This window comes from Lithobates pipiens, unplaced genomic scaffold, assembly GCF_037356315.1.
Source record: "Lithobates pipiens isolate NorthernLeopardFrog02 unplaced genomic scaffold, aLitPip1_a1.2 Scaffold_19, whole genome shotgun sequence".
In the NCBI taxonomy this organism is placed as follows: Eukaryota; Metazoa; Chordata; class Amphibia; order Anura; family Ranidae; genus Lithobates; species Lithobates pipiens.
Window position 1 is genome coordinate 300,014,457 of NW_027507764.1, and position 27,595 is coordinate 300,042,051.

The following is a 27,595-nucleotide window of genomic DNA, read 5'->3' on the forward strand; positions in this document are numbered from 1 at the left end:
CATGCCTCATTCATTTTTATAAATGTGAGGTAGTCAATACTGTCGTGAGCTAGTCGAGTGTGCTTCTTGTTCCTCCTCATCCGCCCTGGCACCATCCTCCTCTGAATCCTCTTCAGACTCCTGTTGTTGACTTGTCTCAGAGTAGCCCCCCCTGGGAATTCATCCATCATTGCGATGTCCTCATCTTCCTGCTCCTCCACGGCTTGATCAATGACACAACGCAATGCACGCTCCATAGAGAAGGCATAAGGTACGATGTTACTGATGGCGCCATGGCTGCGACTGACCAGTTTGGTGATCTCATCAAATGGCCGCAGAAGTCTGCATGTGTTGCGCATGAGCAGCCACTGGCGCAGTGAAAAAAAAAAAAAAACTCCCAGAACCTGTTCTGCCGCAGAGTTCGTACAGGTATTTGTTAACTGCACGTTTCTGCTGGAGCAGCCTATCAAGCATATAGAAGGTTGAGTTCCATGCGTCAGGCAATCGCAAATAAGACGTCTGACCGGCAGATTGTGTTGCCGCTGAATGTCAGCAAGGTGAGCCATGGCCGTGTAAGATCTTCTGAAATGGGCCAAGATTTTTCTTGCCTGCCGCAAGATGTCCTGGACCCCAGGGTATTTGACAACGAATCGCTGCATGACCAAGTTTAAGACGTGTGCCATGCATGGCACATGTGTAATTTTGCTTGTTTCAATGCACTAAGCAGATTGGCACCGTTGTCACACACCACTTTACCAACTGTCAAATTGAGCGGTGTTAGCCACTGATCTGCCTGTGAACGCAAAGCTGAAAGGAGTGTGGCTCTTGGCTTCCAGGCACAATAGACGCAGCACAGCATGGCAACTCACAGCATGTCTCACCTGGCATGTCGAATAGGTTCTGGGGAGCTTGGGCGGCGCAGCGGAAGAGACGCTAGCAGTGGAAAAGGAGGAGTCAGCCGAGGAGGAGAGGGAGGATGGAGTCGGAGGAGGAGAATAAGAGCCAGGCCTGCATGCAATCCATGGCGGTAAAACCAAATCTACACGGGTTACATGCTTGACGGCCGTCAGAAGGTTCACCCAGTGGGCAGTAAAAGTTATATACCTTCCCTGCCTGTGTTTGCTAGACCACGTGTCTGTGGTCAGATGTATCTTGGCACCGACACTGTGTGCCAAAGATACATTCACTTGCCGCTGAACATGGCCATATAGCTCTGGGATGCCCTTCTGTTAGAAATACTTCCTTCCTGGGACCTTCCATTGTGGTGTTCCAATGGCCACAAATTTTCGAAAGGCCTCCGAGTCCACCAGTTTATATGGCAGTAGTTGGCGGGCTATCAGTTCTGACAAGCCAGCCGTCAATTGTTGGGCAAGAGGGTTATCCGGCGTCATCATTTTTTTACGCTCGAACATTTGGCCCACGGAAACCTGCCTTTTTCCATAAAAACATGAGGACGGCATGATGGAAGGTGGAGTGGAGGACAATTCTGAGGAGAGAGGAGAAGGAGAAGTAGAAGAGGCTGGACGGTGAGAGCCTGGAGTTTGGCTTTGTGGGTTCCGTTGCTTGCACTGGGCTCGGTGATGGCAGCTCATGTGCCTTCTTAAGGCGGTCGTCCCTAGGTGAGTTTTGGGCTTACCACAACGTATGCGTTGACTGCAAAGTCTGCAGATGGCAACACTATTGTCAGCAGCGGACACGTTAAAAAAAGCCCACACTGCGGAGCCATGTGCCGGCTTCCTGGGAGCGCCAGATGTGACCATACATGGTTCATGCCTCGCTCCTGATACATTAGCAGTCTGGTTTGTCCCTCCTGTGCAATGTAAGTTTCACCTGCTTCTCCTCCCTATCTGCTGGTCCATATCTCTCTCTGAACTCCCCTCCTCTTCCTCTCTTGTGGGTGCCCACGTGACATCACTAGACATGTCATCATTGACATCACCTTCCCCACCGCTATAATTAGAGATCTCGGAGTAGGCAGCAACACCGGGGACCAACCTCCTTGGGCTGATCTGGGTACTGTCATCAGACTGCTGAGTGGCGGTTGTTGCTACCGCCTCTTCCTGATCCAATGCCAAGAATGGCTGCGTATCGGCAATGTCTTGTGATAGATCGGAAAATAATTCCTGTGACTCAAGCGGAGGGTATGTGGTGGTGGTGGTGTTGGTAGCAGAGAGTGAAGAGGGTGCAGATCGAGAGGATGAGGGGGGTGCAGAAGAGTAAGTCACTCAACCAAGTCTGGTGCATCCTTTGACGTAATCGAACGTACCTTCTGCAATTTGCCACTTTGGCTCACGCCCCTAGAAAAGTGCAGTATATGTGGAAGAAGGTATATAACACTCCGCTTCAATCTGTCATTTTGGGGGGGGGGGGGGGCACTGGTCTATCACACAAGTTATAATACTTTTTTCTAATTGCGTTTGTCTCTCTTTGTAGTATCGCTGCAGAACCGCTCAGCAGTCACAATGCTGCACAGTGGAAATGCACTATACTATGCTTTCTATATTTGAAAGTATTTTATACGTGTATTACACCAAATAGTTCACCTATACCAGTCCTTAAAAGGACCTTTGTGGACCTAATAGTAGCTAGCTAGTAGCTATTGAATTGCAGACTGTCTATAATATGCTTTCTATATTTGAAAGAAAATATATTATACGTGTATTACAACCCTATATACTGTACACCTATACCAGTCCTTAAAAGGACCTTTGTAGACCTAGTAGCTAGTGAATTGCAGACTGTCCCTGCTCCAAAAACCAAACTGTCCCTACACTGAGAAACTACAGTTGCAAAATCGGTCAGCAGCACTGCATGCAGTGCACTATAATATGCTTTCTATATTTGAAAGAAAGTATATTATAAGTGTATTACAACCCTATATACTGTACACCTATACCAGTCCTTAAAAGGACCTCTGTGGACCTAATAGTAGCTAGCTAGTGAATTGCAGACTGTCCCTACTCCAAACACCAAACTGTCTCTCCCTACACTGAGAAAAGACAGCTGCAGAATCGGTCAGCACTCAGCAGCACTGCAGTGCACTATAATATGCTTTCTATATTGGAAAGAAAGTATATTATAAGTGTATTACAACCCTATATACTGTACACCTATACCAGTCCTTAAAAGGACTTTTGTGGACCTAATAGTAATAGCTAGTGATTAGACAGTCTGTCCCTACTCCACACAGCGTCCTTTCCCTACACTGACAAAAGACAGAATGTAAAATGGCCACCAGATCAGGTCTATTTATAAGGTAGGGGGTATGTTTGGCGAATCGCGAACGAGCAAAGTTTGCCGCGAACCGACAACCAGGTGAACCGCAAGGCCATCTCTATTGATGGGTACAGTGGCTGCATTTCATGGTACAGTGGCGGCAATTGATGGGCACAGTGGCTGCGATTGATGGTACAGTGAGGCTGCAATTGATGGGTTTTATTACAGAATTTTTCAGTTTGTTTGCGCCCCCCTTGCGTGCCCCTTTGTTTGAGCACCAGCCGCCACTGGGAGGGGGTAATAATAAATGAGATAAATTAATAGGAGGTGTAATAATATTGTAAAATCACAGAAGGGTTAACAATAAATATAAAATAATAGGAGGTGTAATAATATAAAATAATAGGAGGGGCAAAATTAGATAAATGAATAGGAAGAGATGATAATGATAACGTGTATACTGATAGCTAGACATATAATAGGTGGTAGGAGTAATAATAATAGGAGGGATAACAATAAATAATATTAAATAATAGGAGGGGATAATAATGATGACGTAGGAGGGGTAATTATAAATTAGACAAAATAATATGAAGGGATAATAATGATGACGTGTGTATATTGATATTATATATCTATATATATATATATATATATATATATATATATATATGTGTGTGGGAGGAGTAATAATAACAACAATAGGAGAGTGTTCATCCTTCCATATTGTCGGACTAATAATGATGACATAACACGGACCACGGGGAGAACTTCCACGAAAAAGATTTCCTCAGACGCGCAGGGGGCGGGGCGGTAGAAGGCTGATTAGCATTTGGGGGAGAGTGGGAGGAGCGGCAGTGCAGAGGAGTGGAGGGGCGGAGCTCCGATGTCAGCCTAGTACCAGGGGGAAGCGATTTTGTTGGGGAGACCGATCTGGGCACACCACCGGCTGTACCCCGTGATGGCAGCCCTGCTGGTAGTCACCGCCTCCTCCATATGACAAGTCGGGGAGGTGTCAGAGCCGATCCCACCTGCGCTCTCCTCATGGAGGACCGTGCCTGAGCACCGAGAGGGGAGGGAGAAGGAGCCTGGTGGACATCGATGATGAGCGGCGGGCGGAATGGGGGAGAGGGGCGGCAGCCTGATGTCATGCAGCGTCTATCAGACACCATAACGTGGAGGAGGCCTCTCCATAGCCTGGCCGTCTTCATGGGCTGTAACGTGCTGTACTGGTAGGTGCTGGCTGTCATCATCCCGGGAGGATGGAGGCTGGGATGAGCTGGCCTGCATTGTCATCATGGATCAGGGAGAATCCTCCATACACCATCAGATCTCAGCACCAGGGAAAGGAGAGCTAGTATTAGGAAGGATAATGACCAAAGATTGTCATGTTTAGTGTTCTGTCCCCTGTTTGTCACTTTGTTTATGTCTTTCTCTCCTGAATACACCAAGTGAGGAAATCTCCCCTCATTGCTGTCACTGTAACATTCCCTATTGGGAGATGTCATGTCCTGTTCTGGTGACAAGTGTAAAATGTTGGATTTCTGGTCCCTTTCTGTCTGAATGGCAATGTTATCAGGACAACACAGAGGGTGAATCTTTCTCCATGAAAGCTTAGGAGGTCCGACACGCCCCTTCACCCCTAGGAGGGTCAGACCGCTCCTCCCACACACAGCGCAGGGTCTCCATGAGTCCGACACACCCCTTCACCCCTAGGAGGGTCAGACCGCTCCTCCCACACACAGCGCAGGGTCTCCATGAGTCCGACACACCCCTTCACCCCTAGGAGGGTCAGACTGCTCCTCCCACACACAGCGCAGGGTCTCCATGAGTCCGACACACCCCTTCACCCCTAGGAGGGTCAGACTGCTCCTCCCACACACAGCGCAGGGTCTCCATGAGTCCGACACACCCCTTCACCCCTAGGAGGGTCAGACCGCTCCTCCCACACACAGCGCAGGGTCTCCATGAGTCCGACACACCCCTTCACCCCTAGGAGGGTCAGACCGCTCCTCCCACACACAGCGCAGGGTCTCCATGAGTCCGACACACCCCTTCACCCCTAGGAGGGTCAGACTGCTCCTCCCACACACAGCGCAGGGTCTCCATGAGTCAGACACACCCCTTCACCCCTAGGAGGGTCAGACTGCTCCTCCCACACACAGCGCAGGGTCTCCATGAGTCAGACACACCCCTTCACCCCTAGGAGGGTCAGACTGCTCCTCCCACACACAGCGCAGGGTCTCAATGAGTCCGACACGCCCCTTCACCCCTAGAAGGGTCAGACCGCTCCTCCCACACACAGCGCAGTGTCCAGGGTCTCCATGAGTCCGACACGCCCCTTCACCCCTAGAAGGGTCAGACCGCTCCTCCCACACACAGCGCAGGGTCCAGGGTCTCCATGAGTCCGACACACCCCTTCACCCCTAGGAGGGTCAGACTGCTCCTCCCACACACAGCGCAGGGTCTCGATGAGTCCGACACGCCCCTTCACCCCTAGGAGGGTCAGACTGCTCCTCCCACACACAGTGCAGGGTCTCCATGAGTCCGACATGCCCCTTCACCCCTAGGAGGGTCAGACTGCTCCTCCCACACACAGCGCAGGGTCTCGATGAGTCCGACACGCCCCTTCACCCCTAGAAGGGTCAGACCGCTCCTCCCACACACAGCGCAGTGTCCAGGGTCTCCATGAGTCTGACACGCCCCTTCACCCCTAGGAGGGTCAGACTGCTCCTCCCACACACAGTGCAGGGTCTCCATGAGTCCAACTTGCCCCTTCACCCCTAGGAGGGTCAGACCGCTCCTCCCACACACAGCGCAGTGTCCAGGGTCTCCATGAGTCCGACACGCTCCTTCACCCCTAGGAGGGTCAGACCGCTCCTCCCACACACAGCGCAGGGTCTCCATGAGTCCAACTTGCCCCTTCACCCCTAGGAGGGTCAGACCGCTCCTCCCACACAGCGCAGTGTCCAGGGTCTCCATGAGTCTGACACGCCCCTTCACCCCTAGGAGGGTCAGACTGCTCCTCCCACACACAGCGCAGGGTCTCCATGAGTCCGACACGCCCGTTCACCCCTAGGAGGGTCAGACTGCTCCTCCCACACACAGCGCAGTGTCCAGGGTCTCCATGAGTCCGACACGCCCCTTCACCCCTAGGAGGGTCAGACTGCTCCTCCCACACACAGCGTAGGGGCTCCATGAGTCCGACACGCCCCTTCACCCCTAGGAGGGTCAGACTGCTCCTCCCACACACAGCGCAGGGTCTCCATGAGTCCGACACGCCCCTTCACCCCTAGGAGGGTCAGACCGCTCCTCCCACACACAGCGCAGGGTCTCCATGAGTCTGACACGCCCCTTCACCCCTAGGAGGGTCAGACTGCTCCTCCCACACACAGCGCAGTGTCCAGGGTCTCCATGAGTCCGACACGCCCTTCACCCCTAGGAGGGTCAGACTGCTCCTCCCACACACAGCGCAGTGTCCAGGGTCTCCATGAGTCCAAGAGTGTCTCAGCCATCCCAGATTCTCCCTCCTGATTGGCTGAGACACAGCAGTGGTGCCATTGGCTGCCATCAATAAAGTCAGATAGCCAGTCGGGAGAGAGGGAGCAGGGACAGATCGGGGCTCTGTGTCTGAATGGACACAGGGAGTTGTGACTTGACTCAGGTGCACCCATAGCAAGCTACTTGCTGTGGGGGCACTGAACAGGAGGGAGGAGCCAGGATCACAGAAGGGTTGAATCCTCTATGCAAATCCACTGCAAAAGAGCAGGTAAGTATAGCATGTTTGTTATTTTTATAGGGAAAAAAACTAGACTTTACAATCACTTTAAGCTAATGGGAGGAAGGGATCCAATAGGAGACCTTCTAATTATTGGACATATGCTGTCTGGTACCACATGCTTAAAACTTGATACATACAAAGAAAAACCTAACTCTAAAAAAGAGGACTTTTGAGGTACCACATGTTTGTATAAAAGGTCAATATTTTATTCTACAAATGTTAAAAAACATGTGACATTTTTGAAGAAACCACAGTATTTCACATAAACATTACACATGCATAAAAAAAGGAATAAACAGTAGCTCACAAAAGTGAGTACACCCCTCCACATTTTTGTAAATATTTTATTATATTTTTTTATGTGACAACACTGAAGAAATGACACTTTGCTACAATGTAAAGTAGTGAGTGTACAGCTTGTATAACAGTGAGTACACCCCTAAGTGAAAATGCCCAAATTGGGCCCATAGTATCAATATTTTGTGTGGCCGCCATTTTTTTCCAGCACTCCTTTAACCCTCTTGGGCAGGCCCGAACCGGGACAAAAATAAGCCTGGGTATTCTGGACTGAATAGCCCATGACATGTTATCTGGCCCCTTCCCCACTCTCCACCCTGGCAGATGCCCCGGGGGGGGGTGGACCGGGTAAGAAGAGCATGGGGAGAGGGCAGGGAGCACATGGAGGAACCTTGAGAACATGGGGTGGGTGGAGAGCACAGGGGGAAGCAAAAACATAGGGTGGGACGGAGAGCACAAGGAAGGCAGGAGTGCATGGGGAGTGAAGAGTACAGGGGGAGGTGGAGAGTACAAGGTGGAGGGGAGGGGGAAAGCACAGGGGGAGGGCAGGAGAGCATGGGATGGGGCGGCAAGCACAAGGGGAGGCCGAGATCACTGGAGGGAGGTGGACAACACTGGGGAAGCTGGAGAGGAAAGGAGCACAGGGAGGGCAGGAGAGCACAAGGGGGGGGGGCTAGAGAGCACGGGGAGGGGGTTGCAGAAAACGGGGAGAGGCAGAGAGCACAGGGGGAGGTTTGAGAGCACAGGGGGGTCTGGAGAGCCCGGGGGGAGGTGGAGTTGCCGGGGGGGGTGGTTGGTGGAGAGCCCAGGGGGAGATGGAGAGCAGGGGGGAAGAAGAGAGCAAAGGGAGGGACGGAGACTGAGGGGGTTGCCGAAGAGCCAGGGTGAGGTGGAGAGCACGGGGGGGGGGGGGGGCAGCGAAGAGCATGGGGGAACTTGGAGAGCACGGGGGAGGCTGAGAGCCAGTGGGGAGGTGGAGAGTACGGGGGGGGCAGAGAGCCAGGGGGGGAGGTGGAGAGCACTGGGGGCCAGAGAGGAAAGGGAAAGAGCACTGGGGGCCGGAGAGCCAGGGAGGGGATGGAGAGCACTGGGGGCTGGAGAGCATAGGAAGGGCCGGAGAGCACAGGGAAGAGGTGGAGAGCACGAGGGAGGCTGGGAGCCAGGGGAGAGGAGGAGAGCACTGGGGGCTGGAGAGCACAGTGAGGGCCGGAGAGCCAGGGGGGAGGTGGAGAGCACAGGGAGGGCAGGAGAGCCAGGGGGGTGGTGGGGAGAACTGGGGGCTGGAGAGCACAGGGGGGGCCTGAGAGCTGGGTGGGAGGGCTTAGAGCCAGGGGGGAGGTGGAGCGCACAGGGAGGCAGAGAGCATGGGTGGGGCAGAGACCGGGGGGGCAGCAGAAAGAAGCAGGATAGGAGGAGCAGTGGTGGTGGCTGCATATAGAAGAATCATTCTCTCCATCTTCCTTTTGCAGTCTCTGAATGCCTGCTACTCCTCCTCCTCCCTCTTGCAGGCTTTCAGAGGCTGCAGGAGGAAGATGGATTGAATGATTCTTCTATATGCAGCCACCACCACTGCTCCTCCTATCCATGCTATAGGGGGGGCTGCACTCACGTTCTCTCTGATCCGGCTCCATGGAGTCTGCAGCGGGTGTCTCCTCTAGCTCCCACCAATGACTGAACTATACTGGAGGCCACAGAGAGGCCAAAGTTGTCTCCTCTAACTCCTCCCTCCTTTCTGTCCCACTGGCGCCAATGGCTGAGCTGGACTGGTGCTCGCAGAGAGGCCGGGTGAGCAGCGTGGACTCAAAGAGCAGCCCAGCTGCCTTGGGTCCCACTAGGGCTTGCGACCCCGGGCCACTGGGCAGTTGCCTGGTTTGCCCTATGGCCAATCCGGGCCTGCTCTTGGGCATGGAGTTCACCAGAGCTTCACAGGTTGCCACTGGAGTCCTCTTACACTCCCCCATGACAACATCACGAAGCTGGTGGATGTTAAAGACCTTGCGTTCCTCCACCTTCTGTTTGAGGATGCCCCACAGATGCTCAATAGGGTTTAGGTCTGGAGACATGCTTGGCTAGTCCCTCACCTTTACCCTCAGCTTCTTTAGCAAGACAGTGGTTATATTGGAGGTGTGTTTGGGGTCGTTATCATGTTGGAATACTGCCCATGCGGCCCAGTCTCCAAAGGGAGGGGATCATGCTCTGCTTCAGTATGCCACAGTACACGTTGGCGGCAGCACTCATGCAGCCCCAGACCATGACACTCCCACCACCATGCTTGACTGTGACACACTTGTCTTTGTACTCTCCTGGTTGCCGCCACACACACTTGACACCAACTGAACCAAATAAGTTTATTTTGATCTTATCAGACCACAGGACATGGTTCCAGTAATCTTTCACTTAAGGGTGTACTCACTTTTTTGTTGCCAACAGTTTAGACATTAATGGCTCTGTGTTGAGTTATTTTGAGGGGTAAGCAAATTTGCACTGTTTTATACAAGCTGTACACTCACTACTTTACATTGTAGCAAAGTGTAATTCCTTCAGTGTTGTCACATTAAAAGATATAATAAAATATTTACAAACATGTTAGAGGTGTACTCACTTTTGTGAGATACTGTATCCCCATTATACTTGGACGATGACATGCTTGCTGTAACTTTGACGCGTTTCACGGGTCCATGCCCACTTCATCCGGAAGATATTAACAGTCAAGCTCTATAATAATAAACAATACAATCATCAAGCTAACAGTGATATAAGAAATATCCAATACAAGTTTGTCCCCCCTACTGGGGGATAAGAAAATATTGCATACCTGTATTTTTACATATAAAACGATCATACATAGAGAGATACACACAGCCACTAATTGTAAAGGTTCTGGACTAGATGGGTCAGTCCACATGCAAAAAAAAAAAATCGCTATATATATATATATATATATATATATATAAAATGGGATAATCCATCATTTACAGGGGTGTGCCTACTCATTATCGGCAATAATCTAGTAGTGTCTTCATGTTATTGTTATAACAATGTAAACCATGATGCTCACAGATGGTGAGAATAATATAATTAGGGGCCCATATTTCCAAACTACACCCCTACTCCCCAATTTGAGAAAATTAGCTTTGTGGTCCCTGGATCCACCTCAAGCAGGCATGTACTGGCCACCGGGACCACCGGGAGTTTCAGTTCAGCTTTCAGTGAAAGCCGGTGGTGTCGCTAGGGGGTGACCCTGATGTAAGTGGGGGGGGGGGCTCTCTGGGGACCCTGATGTAAGTGGGGGGGCTCTCTGGGGACCCTGATGTAAGTGGGGGGTGGCTCTCTGGGGACCCTGATGTAAGTGGGGGGGCTCTCTGGGGACCCTGATGTAAGTGGGAGGGCTCTCTGGGGACCCTGATGTAAGTGGGGGGGGGCTCTCTGGGGACCCTGGTGCAAGGCTGGGACTCTCTGGGGATTCTGATGTAAGGGGGGTTCTCTGGTGACCTTGATGTAAGGAGGGGCTCTCTGGGGACCCTGATGTAAGGGGGTGGCTCTCTGGGGACCCTGATGCAAGGCTGGGACTCTCTGGGGACTCTGATGTATGGGGGGTTCTCTGGTGACCCTGATGTAAGGAGGGGCTCTCTGGGGACCCTGATGTAAGTTGGGGGCTTAGAAGTTCATGTCCTCCTCAAGCAGGCATGTACTGGCCATCGGGACTACCGGGAGTTTCCCAGTGGGCTGCTTTCAGTGAAAGCCGGTGGTGTCGCTAGGGGGTGACCCTGATGTAAGTGGGGGGTTCTCTGGGGATCCTGATGTAAGTGCAGGGGGGGCTCTCTGGGGACCCTGATGTAAGTGGGGGTTGGGCTCTCTGGGGACCCTGATGTAAGGGGGGTTCTCTGGTGACCCTGATGTAAGGAGGGGCTCTCTGGGGACCCTGATGTAAGTTGGGGGCTCTGGGAACCCTGAAACAAAAAAGCCGTTTATACTTACAGTGGAATGTTTTTACTTTTTTTTTTTTGCGCAATTGCGTATAGTTTATATATTGTTTTTGTGCGTGTTTGCAAATTAAAGTGGGGCAGTCTGGATGAAGTCCAGGGCCAAATTTTTGTCCCAGTCCAGCCCTGCCCTCAAGGGGTTGAACCCATTATTATCACAGTAATATCAAAGGTCATTATAATAAAATAATTTACCAAGTAAACTAAATTATGTATAATTATATTCCCCTTAACAAGAGGCGGCCAAAATCCCCATTACATTAAGTGTATGGTAATCCATCTCTAGTGTATAAAAGCATCGAATGAATCCCGCTGGACAATCCGCCCATGTGTGGGCTCCGGCTGACTTTTTTTCCCCAAAAGTCCAGCGGACTTAGAAAGTAGTTTTGACTGAAAAATTGTCCACTGGACTGCGAGTCTGGCGGACAATCCGGCCGTCTGTGTGCTAGTCTGACAGACTTTTGAAATGAACAAACTTTCCCATACATGGAGAAAAGTCAGTTCATTTTGAATGCGGCTCCATGTAGACGGGACTAGAGCAGCAGGTCAATGTCGCCACCTTCGTCACCTGGTATCGAAAAAATTACGTTGGGGTCCCCCCTAAGGTCCATATACGACCCTTATCCAAGCACGCAACCTGGCTGGTCAGGAAAGGGGGTGGGGACGAGCGAGCGCCCCCCCCCCCTCCTTAGCCGTACCAGGCTGTGTGCCCTCAACATGGGGGGGTGCTTTGAGGAAGGGGGGGCCCTGCCTTTCCCCCACCCCAAAGCACCTTTTCCCCATGTTGATGAGGACAAGGGCCTCTTCCCAACAACCCTGGCCGTTGGTTGTCGGGGTCTGCGGGCGGGGGGCTTATCGGAATCCGGGAGCCCCCTTTAATAGGGTGGGGGCCGGTATCTGGGGGCCTCCTTATGTGAATGAGTATGGGGTGCAATGTACCCCCTACCCATTCACCTGGTGAAAAAAATTTAAATAAAACACAACACAAGGTTTTAAATAATAAAATAATTTATTGCACAGCTCCGGGGGTCTTCTTCCGTCTTGGGGGGGTCTTCTCGCTGGTCTCTTCTGCTATCTTCTGCTCTTTTGCTAGCTCTTTCACTAGCGGAGGAGCCCGGCTTTCTTCTTCGTCGCCTTCCGGGGGTCTTCTTCCGACTTCAGGGGTCTTGTCCTCCTCTTCGGTTCTTTTTCTTCCATCTCTTTTACTAGCGGTGGCCCGGTCTTCTGTTGCCGCCTTCTCTTCTTCTTCCTTGAGATGTTGACTCAACGCTGTCTCTGGCCGCAATGACAGGGATGTGTTGCGCGGTGACTTATATAGGGACAGTGGGCAGGGTCACCGGGTGATGTCACCGCCCATTATGATGTCACAGTCTCAGCATCCTCTGGGACTCCGGTCACTGGATAAGCTCCCGCCTGCAGACCCCGACAACCAATGGCCAGAGTTGTCGGGAAGATGCCCTTGTCCTCATCAACATGTCCTCACCCCCCATGCGCTAGTCCCATCTACCTGGAGCCGCTTTCAAAATGAACAGACTTTCCTCCGTGTGTAGGCAAGGCCGTTCATTTCAAAAGTCTGGCGGACTCCCGCCAAAAGTCCGGCGGACCTAGTCTGACAGAAAAGTCCAGTTGTGTGTGGGCAGGTCCGCTCGTTCGGAAAGTCCGGCGGACTTTCCAGTGGTTTGTCCGCCAGACTAAGTCCGCCGGATAGTCTGATCGTGTGTACGTGGCATTAATAGTCCAGTAAGGAAGGGAGGTCAAATATCCTCCATAGTGTTTGTAGGAGCATTACCCAATAGTTCAGGGGTGCCCAAACTTTTTTCAAAGAGGGCCAGATTTGATGAAGTGAACATGCACGAGGGCCGACCATTTTGTCTGACATTCTTTGAACCATTAAAATTCGGTCTAAAGCCTCATACACACGATAGGACTTTGTACAAACTTTCCCTTGGATTTTTGTACAAAGGGCGTCGGCCCTGAACTTGTATTGCATACACACAGCAGGACTTTTTCAGCCAACTTTCACCAAATCACGTGGTTTTTCTGCTCTTTACCGCCACCTTTGGTCAACTTCTGTATTGTTGTCTGATCTTTTGCATTGGTTCTGAGCATGCCTGTTTGTACTTTGTACAAAAATCCTATGGTTTTCTGTACACACGATCAGACTTTGCTCCATCAGACTTTTGTTCCCAGAAAGTTTGTCCGTTCGCACAGCCAACAAAAGTCCGATGAAAACCAAAAAAGTTTGTCCAATGGAGCGTACACACGGTAGGATGTTGCTCCAAAACAGCTAATTTGCATGTTTGTTGTCAAAAAGTCTGATCGTGTGTATGGGCCTTAAGTGTGTTTGTTCGAACACTAATACAGGGCCCAACAAGAATTCTCTTGCCTTTGTGGCTGTGTGTGTTGAAGAGATGAGCTTGGGCGTGTTATTTGGATATACCGTATTTATTGGCGAATAAGAGGGAAGTTTCAGGAAAAAACCTTAAAATGTTAAATAAAAAACTGTGAAGCAAAATAAGGGTCAGTGCCCATCTGCGCGCCCACCATTGCTGGGAATGCAGCCCCCACCATTGCTGGGAATGCAGCCCCCACCATTGCCAGGAATGCCGCCACCATTGTCAGGAATGCCGCCACCATTAGCCAGGAATGCCGCCACCATTAGCCAGGAATGCCGCCACCATTAGCCAGGAATGCCGCCACCATTAGCCAGGATTTCACTCACTATTAGCCAGGAATGCAGCCACCATTAGCCAGGATTTCACTCACTATTAGCCAGGAATGCAGCCACCATTAGCCAGGATTTCACTCACTAGTAGCCAGGAATGCAGCCACCATTAGCCAGGATTTCACTCACTATTAGCCAGGAATGCAGCCACCATTAGCCAGGATTTCACTCACTATTAGCCAGGAATGCAGCCACCATTAGCCAGGATTTCACTCACTAGTAGCCAGGAATGCAGCCACCATTAGCCAGGAATGCAGCCACCATTGCCAGGATTTCACTCACTATTGCCAGGAATGCAGCCACCATTAGCCAGGATTTCACTCACTATTGCCAGGAATGCAGCCACCATTAGCCAGGAATGCAGCCACCATTAGCCGGGAATGTACTTACCATTGCCATCAGTGCAGCCTTGGACGGGACATGGAGGGGGCAGGACGAGCGCTAAAGAACAGGAGAATCTCCTGTTTATACAGCGGCCTCTTTAAGAGAAAGTCCTGCCTCCTTTGATGGACGGGACTTCCTATTACAGAGGCTGCCGTGTAAACAGGAAATACTCCTGTGTGCACAACGCTCGTACAGCCTCCTATCTCCGATGCAGCCAGACTATATATCTTTTGTGGCCCCGGCGCTGGGAGATCGTTGGGGGCCACAAAAGATATATATGTTTAGATTACCAGGCGGGCCGCTCAAAACCGGGCCGCGGCCTGCGATTGGCCCGCGGGCCAGACTTTGGACATGCCTGCAATAGTTACTCTCCTCTATAAATAGGAGAAGTACAGTGGATATAAAAAGTCTGCATACCCCTGTTAAAATGTCAGGTTTTTGTGATGTAAATAAATTAGACAAAGATAAATAATTTCAGAACCTATTCCACCTTTAATGTGACCTATAAACTGTACAACTCAGTTAAACAACAAGCTCAAGTCTTTTAGGTGGAGGGAAATAAAAATAAAATAATATGGTTGCATAAGTGTGCACACCCTTAAACTAATACTTTCTTAAAGGCACCTTTTGATTTTATTACAGCACTCTGTCTTTTTGAGTCTATCAGCATGGCACCTCTTGTCTTGGCAATATTTGCCCACTTTTCTTTGCAAAAAGATTCCAAATCTGTCAGATTGAGAGCGCATCTCCTGTACACAGCCCTTTGCAAATCGCCCCACAGATTTTCAATGGGATTCAGGTCTGGGCTCTGGCTGGGCCATTCCAAAACTTTAATCTTTTTCTGGTGAAGCCATTCCTTTGTTGATTTGGATGTATGCTTTGGGTCGTTGTCATGCTGAAAGATTAAGTTTCTCTTCGTGTTCAGCTTTCTAGCAGAAGCCTGAAGGTTTTGTGCCAAAATTGACTGGTATTTGGAACTGTTCATAATTCCCTCTACCTTGACTACGGCCCCTGTTCCCGTGGAAGAAAAATATCCCCAAAGCATTAATCACTTGCTGCCCATCCCGCCATCAAATGACAGAAGGGCAGTGTGGCTCTCGTTACGGGTGGATGTCCTACGACGGCGCCCAGAACGGCCGTTCACGTGCGCCCCCGGGGGTGCATGGCAACACGGCACGTCCACAATCTCTGTAAAGAGCCATGGCTGTGGCTCTTTAACCATGTGATCTGCATGTATTATTATTATTATTATACAGGATTTATATAGCAGTTTACGCAGCGCTTTACAATATAGAAAGGAGTCAGTACAGTTATAATATAATAAAATACAGGAGAATTAAGAGGGCCCTGCTCAATGTACATTCTATCTGTGCAAAGGTAGCAAAATGTTATTCATTGAAAAAAAAAAAAAAAGTGTGAATGGGGGGAAACACAACCACATGGCCACCAGATGGAGCTGAGGAGCATATGCATTTCCTATAATACTCAGCACCATCCAGTGGCCGCAACGTGACACGCTCCCCACCCACTACTCCCTTCTCCTTCCTCTTGTCTCGTTTTTTTTTTACATCACAGAAACCTGACATTTTAACAGGGGTGTGTAGACTTTCATATCCACTGTAGGTGCATGTTTCTGCTGTTCCCTACGTTTGCGCATGTGCCAGAGGAGGGGCTTCACATCGACAATATGGCATCGTTTCGCTCTTATTGATCTGCCACATGTGCACACTTTTGCGCCATTGTGCTCACGCACGCCATTGCGTTTTCGCAGGTCATGTATGGGCTCTGCTTTGCTCAGAAGGGATCGCACCATTGAACCTCGCTGAGCAGGCAGATGACAGGTCCGTCTCTGCACACTGTGCAGGGACAGACCTGTCAGGGTGCCGCTCTCCTCTATGAAGGATTGGATGAAGACGTACCATAGAGTTCATTTTCATCCGATCCGCCAGACAGATGAAAAAATAGGGTTTCCATCCGTCACACTTTAGCAGAGCGGGAAGCATGTCAGCAGGCATGTCACCGCTGACATCCAGAACCAGAAGCACAAGACATATGAAAGTCAACTGTTAGCCAGGTCAAGAAAGTGCAAAAAAAAGGCTTGTAACCGGCAGTGTCATTCAAGCCTGGTAGTTTAGTAGCATCCAAATAGTGAATCCACCTCTCCTCTCTTTATAATACGAGGCTATCCCAATCCCCCCTTGTATATCACAATAAACCCTTTTGAGTGCAAAAAAACTTTACAACACCTTTGCATGTTCCATGTCTGCCAATGGGGGACATGATGTCTCCACCCTTGCTTTGTACACCGGTGCACAGTCATGTTGGAACAGGAAGGGGCCATCTCCAAACTGTTCCCACAAAGTTGGGAGAATGAAATTATCCAAAATGTCTTGATATGCTGACACATTAAGTGTTCCCTTCACTGGAACTAAGGGGCCAAGCCCAACCCCTGAAAAGCAACCCCACACCATAATTCCCCCCTGTCCTGACCTCAACCCAATAGAACACCTTTGGGATGAATTAGAGCGGAGACTGTGAGCCAGGCCTTCTCATCCACATCAGTGCCTGACCTCACAAATGCGCTTCTGGAAGAATGGTCAAACATTCCTATAGACACACTCCTAAACCTTGCGGACAGCCTTTCCAGAAGAGTTAAAGTGGATATAGCTGGAAAGGGTGGGCCAACTCAATATTAAACTTTGTTTAAAGTGTTAAAAAATGATACTATATTAAAAACATCAAAAATGTATGAAAATTAAAAAGAAACCCCAGGACACTAAGCACACACTAAGCACACACATGCAATAGGGCACACGTGTATGTAAACAGCATTTGCATCCTAGGTACATGCAGGGCTCAAGTCCTGCGGGAACGCATGGGAACGGAGTTCCTGTACTTTTTCCACAACAGGAACCCCCCCCCCCCCACCCAGTCTCCTGCTTACTTGCTCTGTGTGTCCCGCTGAATCCCCCCCCCCCCCCCCCTCTATCTTCAGTGCCATATGATGAGAGAACCCAGAGGAGGAGTACAGCTATTCTGCTCACAGGACATGCAGGGAGAGAGGTGAGCTGAGGGAGGAACATCAGTTTGGGGTGGTAAGCTGAGCACAATAACTGGCAAAATGTAATGCCAGGAGGGAAGTTTATGTGGAAATAGCTTAGGTTGGAATAGCAGCGAGTGTGTGTTGGAGCCCTGTAGAGTTTGCAGCCCCCCAAGCTAACATACATCTCCTAAGCAGGAACACATCACTAGCTCCCCAAGCATTCTTTCCAGATAATGTGCAGTTCATATATGACCTTTCCATTTAACCCTGTGTTATCCAAACTCTGTTCAATGAAAAGTGTAAACTCACCACATAAACACTCTATATACAAAATAACATTTCCCAATAAAGATCAGAACACAATGTTCACATTTGCATGGAAGCACAATTGAATGAATGCCGATTATTCCGAGTATTTATGTTTATTGAAGATTGTTTTGTTTTTTTATGTACTAACAGTTAAGCTTCATATACACAATACGATGGTTGAAAAATACCACCTTTGAAGTGTTCGTGCATATGAGCATATCTTTTTTTTTTTTTTTTTTTTTTTGGTGGGCGAGTGGATCTTGGGTGGGAGTTCCCACACTTTTTTCCCCAGGACTTGACCCCTGGGTACATGTTAGGTATTGCTTCAAATGTCAGAGTGAGAGTAGTAAATTTAGTCCTATAGTTCATGGCTCACACTAAATTTTTAATTTTTTTTTTAATTTTTTTTTATAATGTCGCCTATGGACAATTTTGGATACCATTGTTTTGTTTTTTTGTTTGTTTTTTTGCCATTTCATGGGCATGTGCAATTTTAGGGTTTGACATGTTTGGTATCTATTTACTAAACACAAAAATTCATTCTAGTGTATTATTTCCTGAAAATACAGATTTGATAAACATTTGCGCAAATAACATGTGGCATAAAAAATTGCAACTGCCACCATTTTATTCTACAGGGCCTCTGCTTCCCGGAAAATACTGTATATAATTGTTTGGGGGTTTTAAGTAATTTTCTAGCAAAAACAGATTTTAACATAGAAAAAAAAATGTCTTGGATGTGGTTAAAATATACAAACAGTATATGTATGTATGCTTGAATACCGATCTGCATCAGTGTGTGCCTATTTTATTTGGCTAGAATTAAAGTTCACCTTTTGTTCATTTTTTTTTTTTTTCCTAGATTTCATCTCCCCTTTGTACCAATGGAGCATTAATGTACTTCTTTTGCAAAAAAGAAACAGCTTTCCATTTATTCTACCCATGTTTACCTAAAAAAAAAATTTTTATAAAGAAAAAACACTGCGCTATCCAAATATCTAGAAGCTGGTAACACAGAGCCCGTTCACACTGAGGCAGCACGACTTTCAGCGCGACTGCCTCAGGCGACCGGGATCCGACTTTAGCGGCGGCTTGTGAAATGACTTCTGTATAGAAGTCAATGCAAGTCGCCCCAAAAGGAATCTTTTTCTAAGTATTGAGTCGCTCCGATTAGAACGGTTCCATTGCATAGAGCGGGACGCGACTTGTCAGGTGGCTAAGTCGCCTGACGGGTCGCCCCTGTGTGAACCGACCCTAAAATTGATATTTTAGTTAAGAAGTGTACAATTTGTAAGAAAGTGTAGCGCTAAAAAAACATCAGAGCAGTCTTTCCCAAACACAAATGGTAACAATAGGTTTTCTCCAATCACATAGAGGCCCAACTCAGAGTGATGAACAAATAGAATGGAAAGATAGAGCCATATAGCGTAATTCCATTTAAAGTCGAAACTTATAAAAAAAAAGTAGTAACAAACTCACATTTATGCAGTTTATCAAGCGCTTTCAATAAAAAATGGCGGCAGTGGAGTCCTTCTGACGTGTTTCGTCCTCATAGACATCGTCTGGGGTTTTTGGCATTCAAGCACCTGCGAGTTTGAATTCCCACAGATATTATAAAAGTGTGCATGACCCTTGGAATATACCCATATTTACCTCACTGTCTTCATGGATGTTTAAAACCCTGCTTGATTACTTCTGCCTTACTTCCTAAAAAGACTTTGGGTCATGACATAGGAAGGAGTTTACAAGCTGACGGGAGATGATGCAGGGTGTGTGCTCATGAGATCAGCTGCTCAACTCCTTCCTGTGTCATGACCCAAAGTCAGTTCAGGAAGTAAGGCAGAAGTAATAGAGCAATGTGTTTAAACATCAATGAAGAGAGTGAGGTAAGTGTGGGTAGAATAAATGGAAATCTGTTTTCTTTTTGCAAAAGAAGTACATGAATGCTACATTGGTACAAAGGGTAGCTGGAATTTAGAAAAAAAAAAAAGTGAACTTGGCCTTTAAGCTTTAAGGCTAGGTTTAGATGTGCTGCAATATTGGCATGTCTCTGTAAAGCGGTTCACATTTGGATCGCTTTTCAGAGGCGATTGACAAGTGGTGAGGAGGTGACATGTTGCCTGTTTTAACCCCCGTAGATGCTACACCACCACACTACAACTATGTGCAGTGCAATAAAAAGCCTGCCTGCTTGCAGCTTAAAATTGGAGTCTTTAGTTCTGCTTTAGAGGGGGGCGCTGTTAAGGGCTCAACTGCTTGTTTTTATCACTCACTCTAACCGCAAGTGTAAACGGGCTTTAACCTAAATACGGCTTCCTCATCTTCACTGGATTTAGTGCAGGCGGGTCAATTTAGTAGCAAATATTTAGAAAACCTTGTAACTTGCCCAAAGGCTCTCAGATTTATCCTCTTGGCAGAAACTGATACCGAGGAATAGCAGATAATGTTGATTTGTAGACTCGGGACCAGAGGCAGAGAGAAAAAAATTATGCAAAGATAGCAAAGACTCCCAGGGACAAAAAACACGGCAGGACAAAATCCAAGGAACACATCAAGGTCAGAAAATATAAAAAATCTGACATTGCAATACATAATAGTACAAGTAACCAATGCATAAGAGAAGCTTGCTAATGATTACTGGTACTAAACCTTTCTTTTTTATTAACCACTTCAATACCGGGCACTTAAACACCTTCCTGCCCAGACCAATTTTGAGCTTTCAGCGCTGTCGCACTTTGAATGACAATTGCGCGGTCATGCTACACTGTACCCAAATTAAATTTTTATCATTTTTTTCCCACAAATAGAGCTTTCTTTTGGTGGTATTTGATCACCTCTACGGTTTTTATTTTTTTGCGCTACAAATAAAAAAATACCGAAAATTTTGAAAAAAAAAATGTTTTTTTTTGTTTCAGTTTTAAAACTTTGTAAATAAGTATGTTTTCTCCTTCACTGATGGGCACTGATGGGGCTACACTGATGGGCACTGATAAGGCGGCACTGATGGGCACCAATGTGGCACCAATGAAGTGGCACTGATGAGGTGGCATTGATGGACACTGATAGGCGGCACTGATAGGCGGCACTGATAGGCGGCACTGATAGGCGGCACTGATAGGCGGCACTGATGGGCGACACGGATGGGCGACACGGACGGACACTGATAGGTGGCACAAATTGGCACTGATAGCTGGCACGGATTGGCATGGATGGGCGGCACAGATGGGCGTGGATAGGCGGCACAGATGGGCACGGATAGGTGGCACAGATGGGCATGGTGGGCACTGATAGGCGGCACAGGTGGGCACTGATAGGCGGTACAGGTGGGCACTCATAGGTGGCATTGGTGTTATACTATAGTAATGGATGCCAATCAGTGCCAAACAATAATGCATGCCAATCAGTGATGCCCATTGTGGGCACTGATTGGCATCCATTATGGGCACTGATTGGCATCCATTGTGCTGACTGGCATCCCTGGTGGTCTAGGGAGGATTACCTTTTCCCTGGGGGTCTGGTGGCGTCCCTGGTGGTCCAGTGTGGGCATCCTCGGGGGGGGGGGGCTGTGCTGATAATCGATCAGCACAGACCCCCCCTGTCAGAGGAGCAGCCGATCGGCTCTCCTCTACTCGCGTCTGACAGACACGAGTGAGGGAAAGCCGATCACCGGCTCTTCCCATTTACACTGTGATCAGCCGTGATTGGACACGGCTGATCATGTGGTAAAGAGTCTCCATCGGAGACTCTTTACCGAGATCGTAGTTGCCGGGTGTCAGACTGACACCCCGCAACAACGATCGCCGCGCTGCGCGCCCCCGGGGGCGCGCAGCGGCTCATAATCCTGATCACGTCATATGACGTCCGGTCAGGATTATGAAACCACTTTGCAGCCGTCAATTGCCTATAGGGCGGGCGGCAAGTGGTTAAAGAAATATGTAATGATCATGTTTACTTTTATATTACCTGATCTGGGACAGTTTATTATGTTAATAATATTGCTATCATCTGTTGGGTTTTGGGTATTGCATATGTAACACCCTTAAGCCCCATACACACTATCAGATTTTGTGCTGATTTTTTCCTTCAGATTTACCAAAACCATGTAGTGCAAGGGCGTGCCTGATTGCATACAAATTGAAACTCATAAGGTTTGACCTCATATTATATGGTTTTGGAAAATCTGCAGAAAATCTGATAGGGCTTAAGTATAGCTGTTACGGGAAACATTGGTCTAAAAGGTGGACTTAGTCCTTAACCACTTCAGCCTCGGACCAATAAACACCTTAAGGACCAGAGGTCTTTTTGCAATTTCGCACTGCGCTGCTTTAACTGGTAATTGCGCGGTCATGCAATATTGCACCCAAACGAAATTTGCGTCCTTTTCTTCCCACAAATAGAGCTTTCTTTTGATGGTATTTGATTGCCTCTGCGATTTTTTTTTTTTGCGATATAAATGGAAAAAGAGCGAAAATTTTGAAAAAAAAAGATATTTTCTTCTTTTTGTTATAAGAAAAATCGAATAAACTAAATTTTAGTCATACATTGAGGGCAAAATGTATTCAGCCACATGTCTTTAGTAAAAAAAATGTCAATAAGCGTATATTTTTTGGTTTGCGCAAAAGTTATAGCGTCTACAAACTAGAGTACATTTTCTGGAATTTACACAGCTTTTAATTTATGACTGCCGATCTCATTTCTTGAGGTGCTAAAATGGCAGGGCAGTACAAATCCCCCCCAAATGACCCCATTTTGGAAAGTAGACACCCCAAGGAAATTGCTGATGGGTATGTTGAGCCCATTGAATATTTATTTTTTTTGTCCTAAGGGATTGAATAATGACAAAAAAAAAAAAAAAAAAATTTTTTACTAAAAGTTTTCACTAAATGATATATTGCTCACACATGCCATGGTTATATGTGGAATTGCACCCCAAAATATATTCCGCTACTTCTCCCGAGTATGGGGATACCACATGTGTGGGACTTTTTGGGAGTCTAGTCGCGCACGGCACCCCGAAAACCAATCACCACCTTCAGGATTTCTAAGGGTGCAAATTTTTGATTTAACTCCTCACTACCTATCACAGTTTCGAAGGCCATAAAATGCCAAAATAGCACAAAACCCCCCAAAATGACCCCATTTTGGAAAGTAGACACCCCAAGCTAATTACTGAGATGCATGTTGAGTCCATGGAATATTTTATATTTTGCCACAAGTTGCGGGAATATTACAAACTTTTTTTTTTTTGCACAAAGTTGTCACTAAATGATATATTGCTCACACATGCTATGGGCATATGTGAAATGACACCCCAAAATACATTCTGCTGCTTCTCCTGAGTACGGGGATACCACATGTGTGGGACTTTTTGGGAGTCTAGTCGCGTACGGGACCCCGAAAACCAATCACCACCTTCAGGATTTCTAAGGGTGCAAATTTTTGATTTAACTCCTCACTACCTATCACAGTTTCGAAGGCCATAAAATGCCAAAATAGCACAAAACCCCCCCCAAATGACCCCATTTTGGAAAGTAGACACCCCAAGCTATTTACTGAGAGGCATGTTGAGTCCATGGAATATTTTATATTTTGCCAAAAGTTGCGGGAAGATTACAAACTTTTTTTTTTTTTGCACAAAGTTGTCACTAAATGATATATTGCTCACACATGCTATGGGCAGAAGTCAAATTACACCCCAAAATAAATTCTGCTGCTTCTCCCGAGTACGGGGATACCACATGTGGGGGACTTTTTGGGAGCCTAGCCACGTACGGGACCCCGAAAACCAAGCACTGCCTTCCGGATTTAAATATAAAATGCTACCAAAAAAACTGTTAGCGATGGCAGGGATCAGGCCTGACTCTGCGATCGCTGCAGTTATGTGTTTAGTGTTTTGTAAGTGACAGTGATCGATCGATACTGCACTTGGGTGGGCTGGGCAGAGGGGCAAAACGCAGGTGCTAGCAGGTATCTGGGCTGATCCCGCTAACAATGCGTTTTTTTGGAACCCTAAACTGCTGGGGACGCTAGTATAGATCTGATCAGATCAGATATTGATCTGTTCAGATTCTATAGCACTACGGGAGGTGTATGCTTTGCGTGTGGGTGTTAGCGGTACTGGCACTAACCTAGCGCTGCCTGGGGCAACGCAGACCCTGACCCTAAAACCTAATTGATATCACCCGCCGGGTGATCAGGGGGTTAAACCTTTATTGGGTAATAAATGGTGGGTGCCCTGATGCTATAAAAAACAAACTAACCAGAGTCACCCGTAACACTTATACGGTGATCAGTGGTGAAAGGGTTAACTAGGGGCAATCAGGGGGTTCAAATTTTTATTAGGTAGTATATGGGGGTCCCTGGCGCTATATAAAAACCTGACGGGGAACCTAAATAACTAACTGGCTAACCAGCGTCACCAGTGACACTTATACTGTGATCGCTGGTGAAAGGGGGTGAAAGGGTTAACTAGCAGCAATCAGGGGGTTAAAACCATTATTGGGTAGTATATCGGGGTACCTAGCGCTATAAAAACCTGGCGGTGAACCTAAAAAAATAACTAGCTACCTAGCGACACTAGCGACACTGATGCAGCGATCAGAAAAATGATCGCTTAGTGACACTGGCAAAAGGGGGTGAAAGGGTTAACTAGCGGCAATCGGGGTTAAAACCATTATTGGGTAGTATATCGGGGTACCTAGCGCTATAAAAACCTGGCGGTGAACCTAAAAAAATAACTAGCTACCTAGCGACACATGCAGCGATCAGAAAAATGATCGCTTAGTGACAATGGCAAAAGGGGGTGAAAGGGTTAACTAGCGGCAATCAGGGGGTTAAAACCATTTTTGGTTAGTATATCGGGGTACCTAGCGCTATAAAAACCTGGCGGTGAACCTAAAAAAATAACTAGCTACCTAGCGACACTAGTGACACTGATGCAGCGATCAGAAAAATGATCGCTTAGTTACACTGGCAAAAGGGGGTGAAAGGGTTAACTAGCGGCAATCAGGGGGTTAAAACCATTATTGGGTAGTATATCGGGGTACCTAGCGCTATAAAAACCTGGCGGTGAACCTAAAAAAATAACTAGCTACCTAGCGACACATGCAGCGATCAGAAAAATGATCGCTTAGTGACACTGGCAAAAGGGGGTGAAAGGGTTAACTAGCGGCAATCAGGGGGTTAAAAACATTATTGGGTAGTATATCGGGGTACCTAGCGATATAAAAACCTGGCGGTGAACCTAAAAAAATAACTAGCTACCTAGCGACACTAGCGACACATGCAGCGATCAGAAAAATGATCGCTTAGTGACACTGGCAAAAGGGGGTGAAAGGGTTAACTCTAGGGGCAATCAGGGGGTTAAATCTTTATTGGGGGTGATAGGGGGCTACCCTGGACCTAACACTAACTGTCCTGACAGTTTTTACTGTCACAACTGACACTGAATGCATTGATCAGTAAAGAAATAATCAATGCAATCAGTGACACTGTGACTGGGGGGGGGGAGGGGGGGCGGGGGGGGATCGGGGGGGGGTTTGTGTGCCTGTGTGTACCTACATGTCAGTGTAGTGTTGGTGCACACTTACTATTAGTCTTCTCCTCGTAGTCCGGTCAAAAAGACCGCCCCGAGGAGAATGACATCACTTCCTCCTTCCTGTGTAAACAATACACAGGGGAGGAAGCTTCTCATTGGCCAGGAGCGATCCAGAGGGGGTGGCCGAAAACGAACGGCCATCATCTCATCACGGAGCGCTCCTGGAGGGAACCGGACCGTCGTATCCAACGGGAGGGGGTCCGATTGGACCCCCCACCCGCTGGAAGGCAATCACGTACATCTACGTGATTGTGCCTGCCTGTGCCATTGTGCTGACGTACATTGGCAATACGGCGGTCCTGAAGTGGTTAAAGTGATACTAAACACACACTGTGTAATTTACATTGTCCCTTCTATTCCTGTGTATGGATGATGGTACTATATTTTTTTAATAAATAAAAAAAAAAGTACCTTTTTCCTAATTGATATACAGCTGTCACATGACCCAGCTCTTTCCCTGCTTGTCTGCAGGGAAACGGTGGCAGGAGAAGCTTCTAGTTCTCTGCTGCCGGTCACATGTTCAAAATAAATAATTAAAAAAAAAACAGCCTCTGGAATACAGAGTAAAAATAAATAATATCAATAAACTGTTTTATGTTGTCATACAAATATATATTTGAAATCAAATCTTTATTATTTTTTTGACAATAACATAGTGCCAGTGCAATGTCACTCCAGCCTGTGTCTTAGGCCGCGTACACACGGGCGGACTGTTCGCCCAACCTTGTCCGCTGAACAGTGTTTGGGCGGACAGTCCGCTCGTGTGTGGGCTTTCAGCGGACAGTTTCAGCGGACAGTTGGACGGACAAAGTCTTTCGGAAATTCCGAAAAACTGTCCGCTGAAACTGTGTTTGAGCGAACAGTCCGCCCGTGTGTGGGCTTGTCCGCTGTACTTTCGAAATGAGCAGACTGTTCCCGCTCGGAAAGTCCGCCCATTTCGAGCGCGTGTACAGGTAGGCGGGGCCCGCGAAGGAGACGTCGCGGGCTCCGCCGCCTGGAATGGGCTTAAAGGGGAACCCCAACGCCGAAAAAAATCGGCGTGGGGGTTCCCCCCAAGTCCACACCAGACCCTTGTCCGAGCACGCTACCCGGCCGGCCAGGAAAGGGGGGCGAGCGAGCGCGCCCCCCCCTCCTGAGCCGTACCAGGCCGCGTGCCCTCAACATGGGGGGTGCCTTGGGGAAGGGGGGGCCGCGCGGCCCCCCCACCCCAAAGCACCTTGTCCCCATGTTGATGAGGACAAGGGCCTCTTCCCGACAACCCTGGCCGTTGGTTGTCGGGGTCTGCGGGCGGGGGGCTTATCGGAATCCGGGAGCCCCCTTTAAGAAGGGGGCCCCCGGATACCGGCCCCCCACCCTATGTGAATGAGTATGGGGTACAATGTACCCCTACCCATTCACCTGTGAAATAAAGTACAAATAAAAACACAACACAGGGGAAAAAAATATTTTATTGCACAGCCGGGGGTCTTCCGTCTTCGGGGGTCTTCTCGCCGGACTCCTCCGCTATGTGTGTGTAGCTCTTTTGCTAGCGGAGGAGTCCGGCTTTCTTCCTCCCCGCCGCCGGCCTCTTCTCCCGACTTCGGGGGTCTTGTCCCCCTCTTCGGTTCTTCTGCCGGGCCACCGCGCCTGGTCCGGTGGCCCGGTCTTCTGTCGCCGTCTTCCGTTCTTCTGTCGCCGCCTTCGGTTCTTCTGCCGGGCCACCGCGCCTTCTTGTAGCTCTTTTACAGGCGGTGGCCCGGTCTTCTGTCGCCGCTGTCGTCGCCGCCGCCGCCGCCGCCGCCTTCCGTTCTTCTTCTTCTTCTTCTTCTTCTTCTTCTCCTGGAGATGTTGACACGTCGCTCCCTCCGGCCGGAATGCCAGAGCCGCCCTGCGCTGTCACTTATATAGTGACAATGGGGCGGGGTCACATGGTATATGTCACATGGGTTGGTCACATGGGTTGATGTCACATGGGGACTATGACATCGTAAGGGGGCAGGGTCACCATGTGACCAACCCATGTGACATATACCATGTGACACCGCCCCATTGTCACTATATAAGTGACCGCACAGCGCGGCTCTGGCATTCCGGCCGGAGAGATCGTCGAGTCAACATCTCCAGGAGAAGAAGAAGAAGAAGAAGAACAAGAACGGAAGGCGGCGGCGGCGGCGGCGACGACAGCGGCGACAGAAGACCGGGCCACCGCCTGTAAAAGAGCTACAAGAAGGCGCGGTGGCCCGGCAGAAGAACCGAAGGCGGCGACAGAAGAACGGAAGACGGCGACAGAAGACCGGGCCAC

General features: G+C 48.6%; 1 protein-coding gene across 1 annotated transcript in view; it reads left to right on the top strand.

Annotated features, from left to right (window-relative positions):
- The first annotated feature begins 4,069 nt into the window (after positions 1-4,069).
- RETREG1 (reticulophagy regulator 1) overlaps positions 4,070-27,595 on the top strand; it is a 214,595-nt gene continuing 191,069 nt past the window's right edge. Inside the window, exon 1 of the mRNA XM_077492018.1 lies at positions 4,070-4,427. Coding sequence (XP_077348144.1) covers positions 4,297-4,427 — 131 coding nt within the window. The 5' untranslated portion in view covers positions 4,070-4,296. The remainder of the gene's footprint in view (positions 4,428-27,595) is intronic.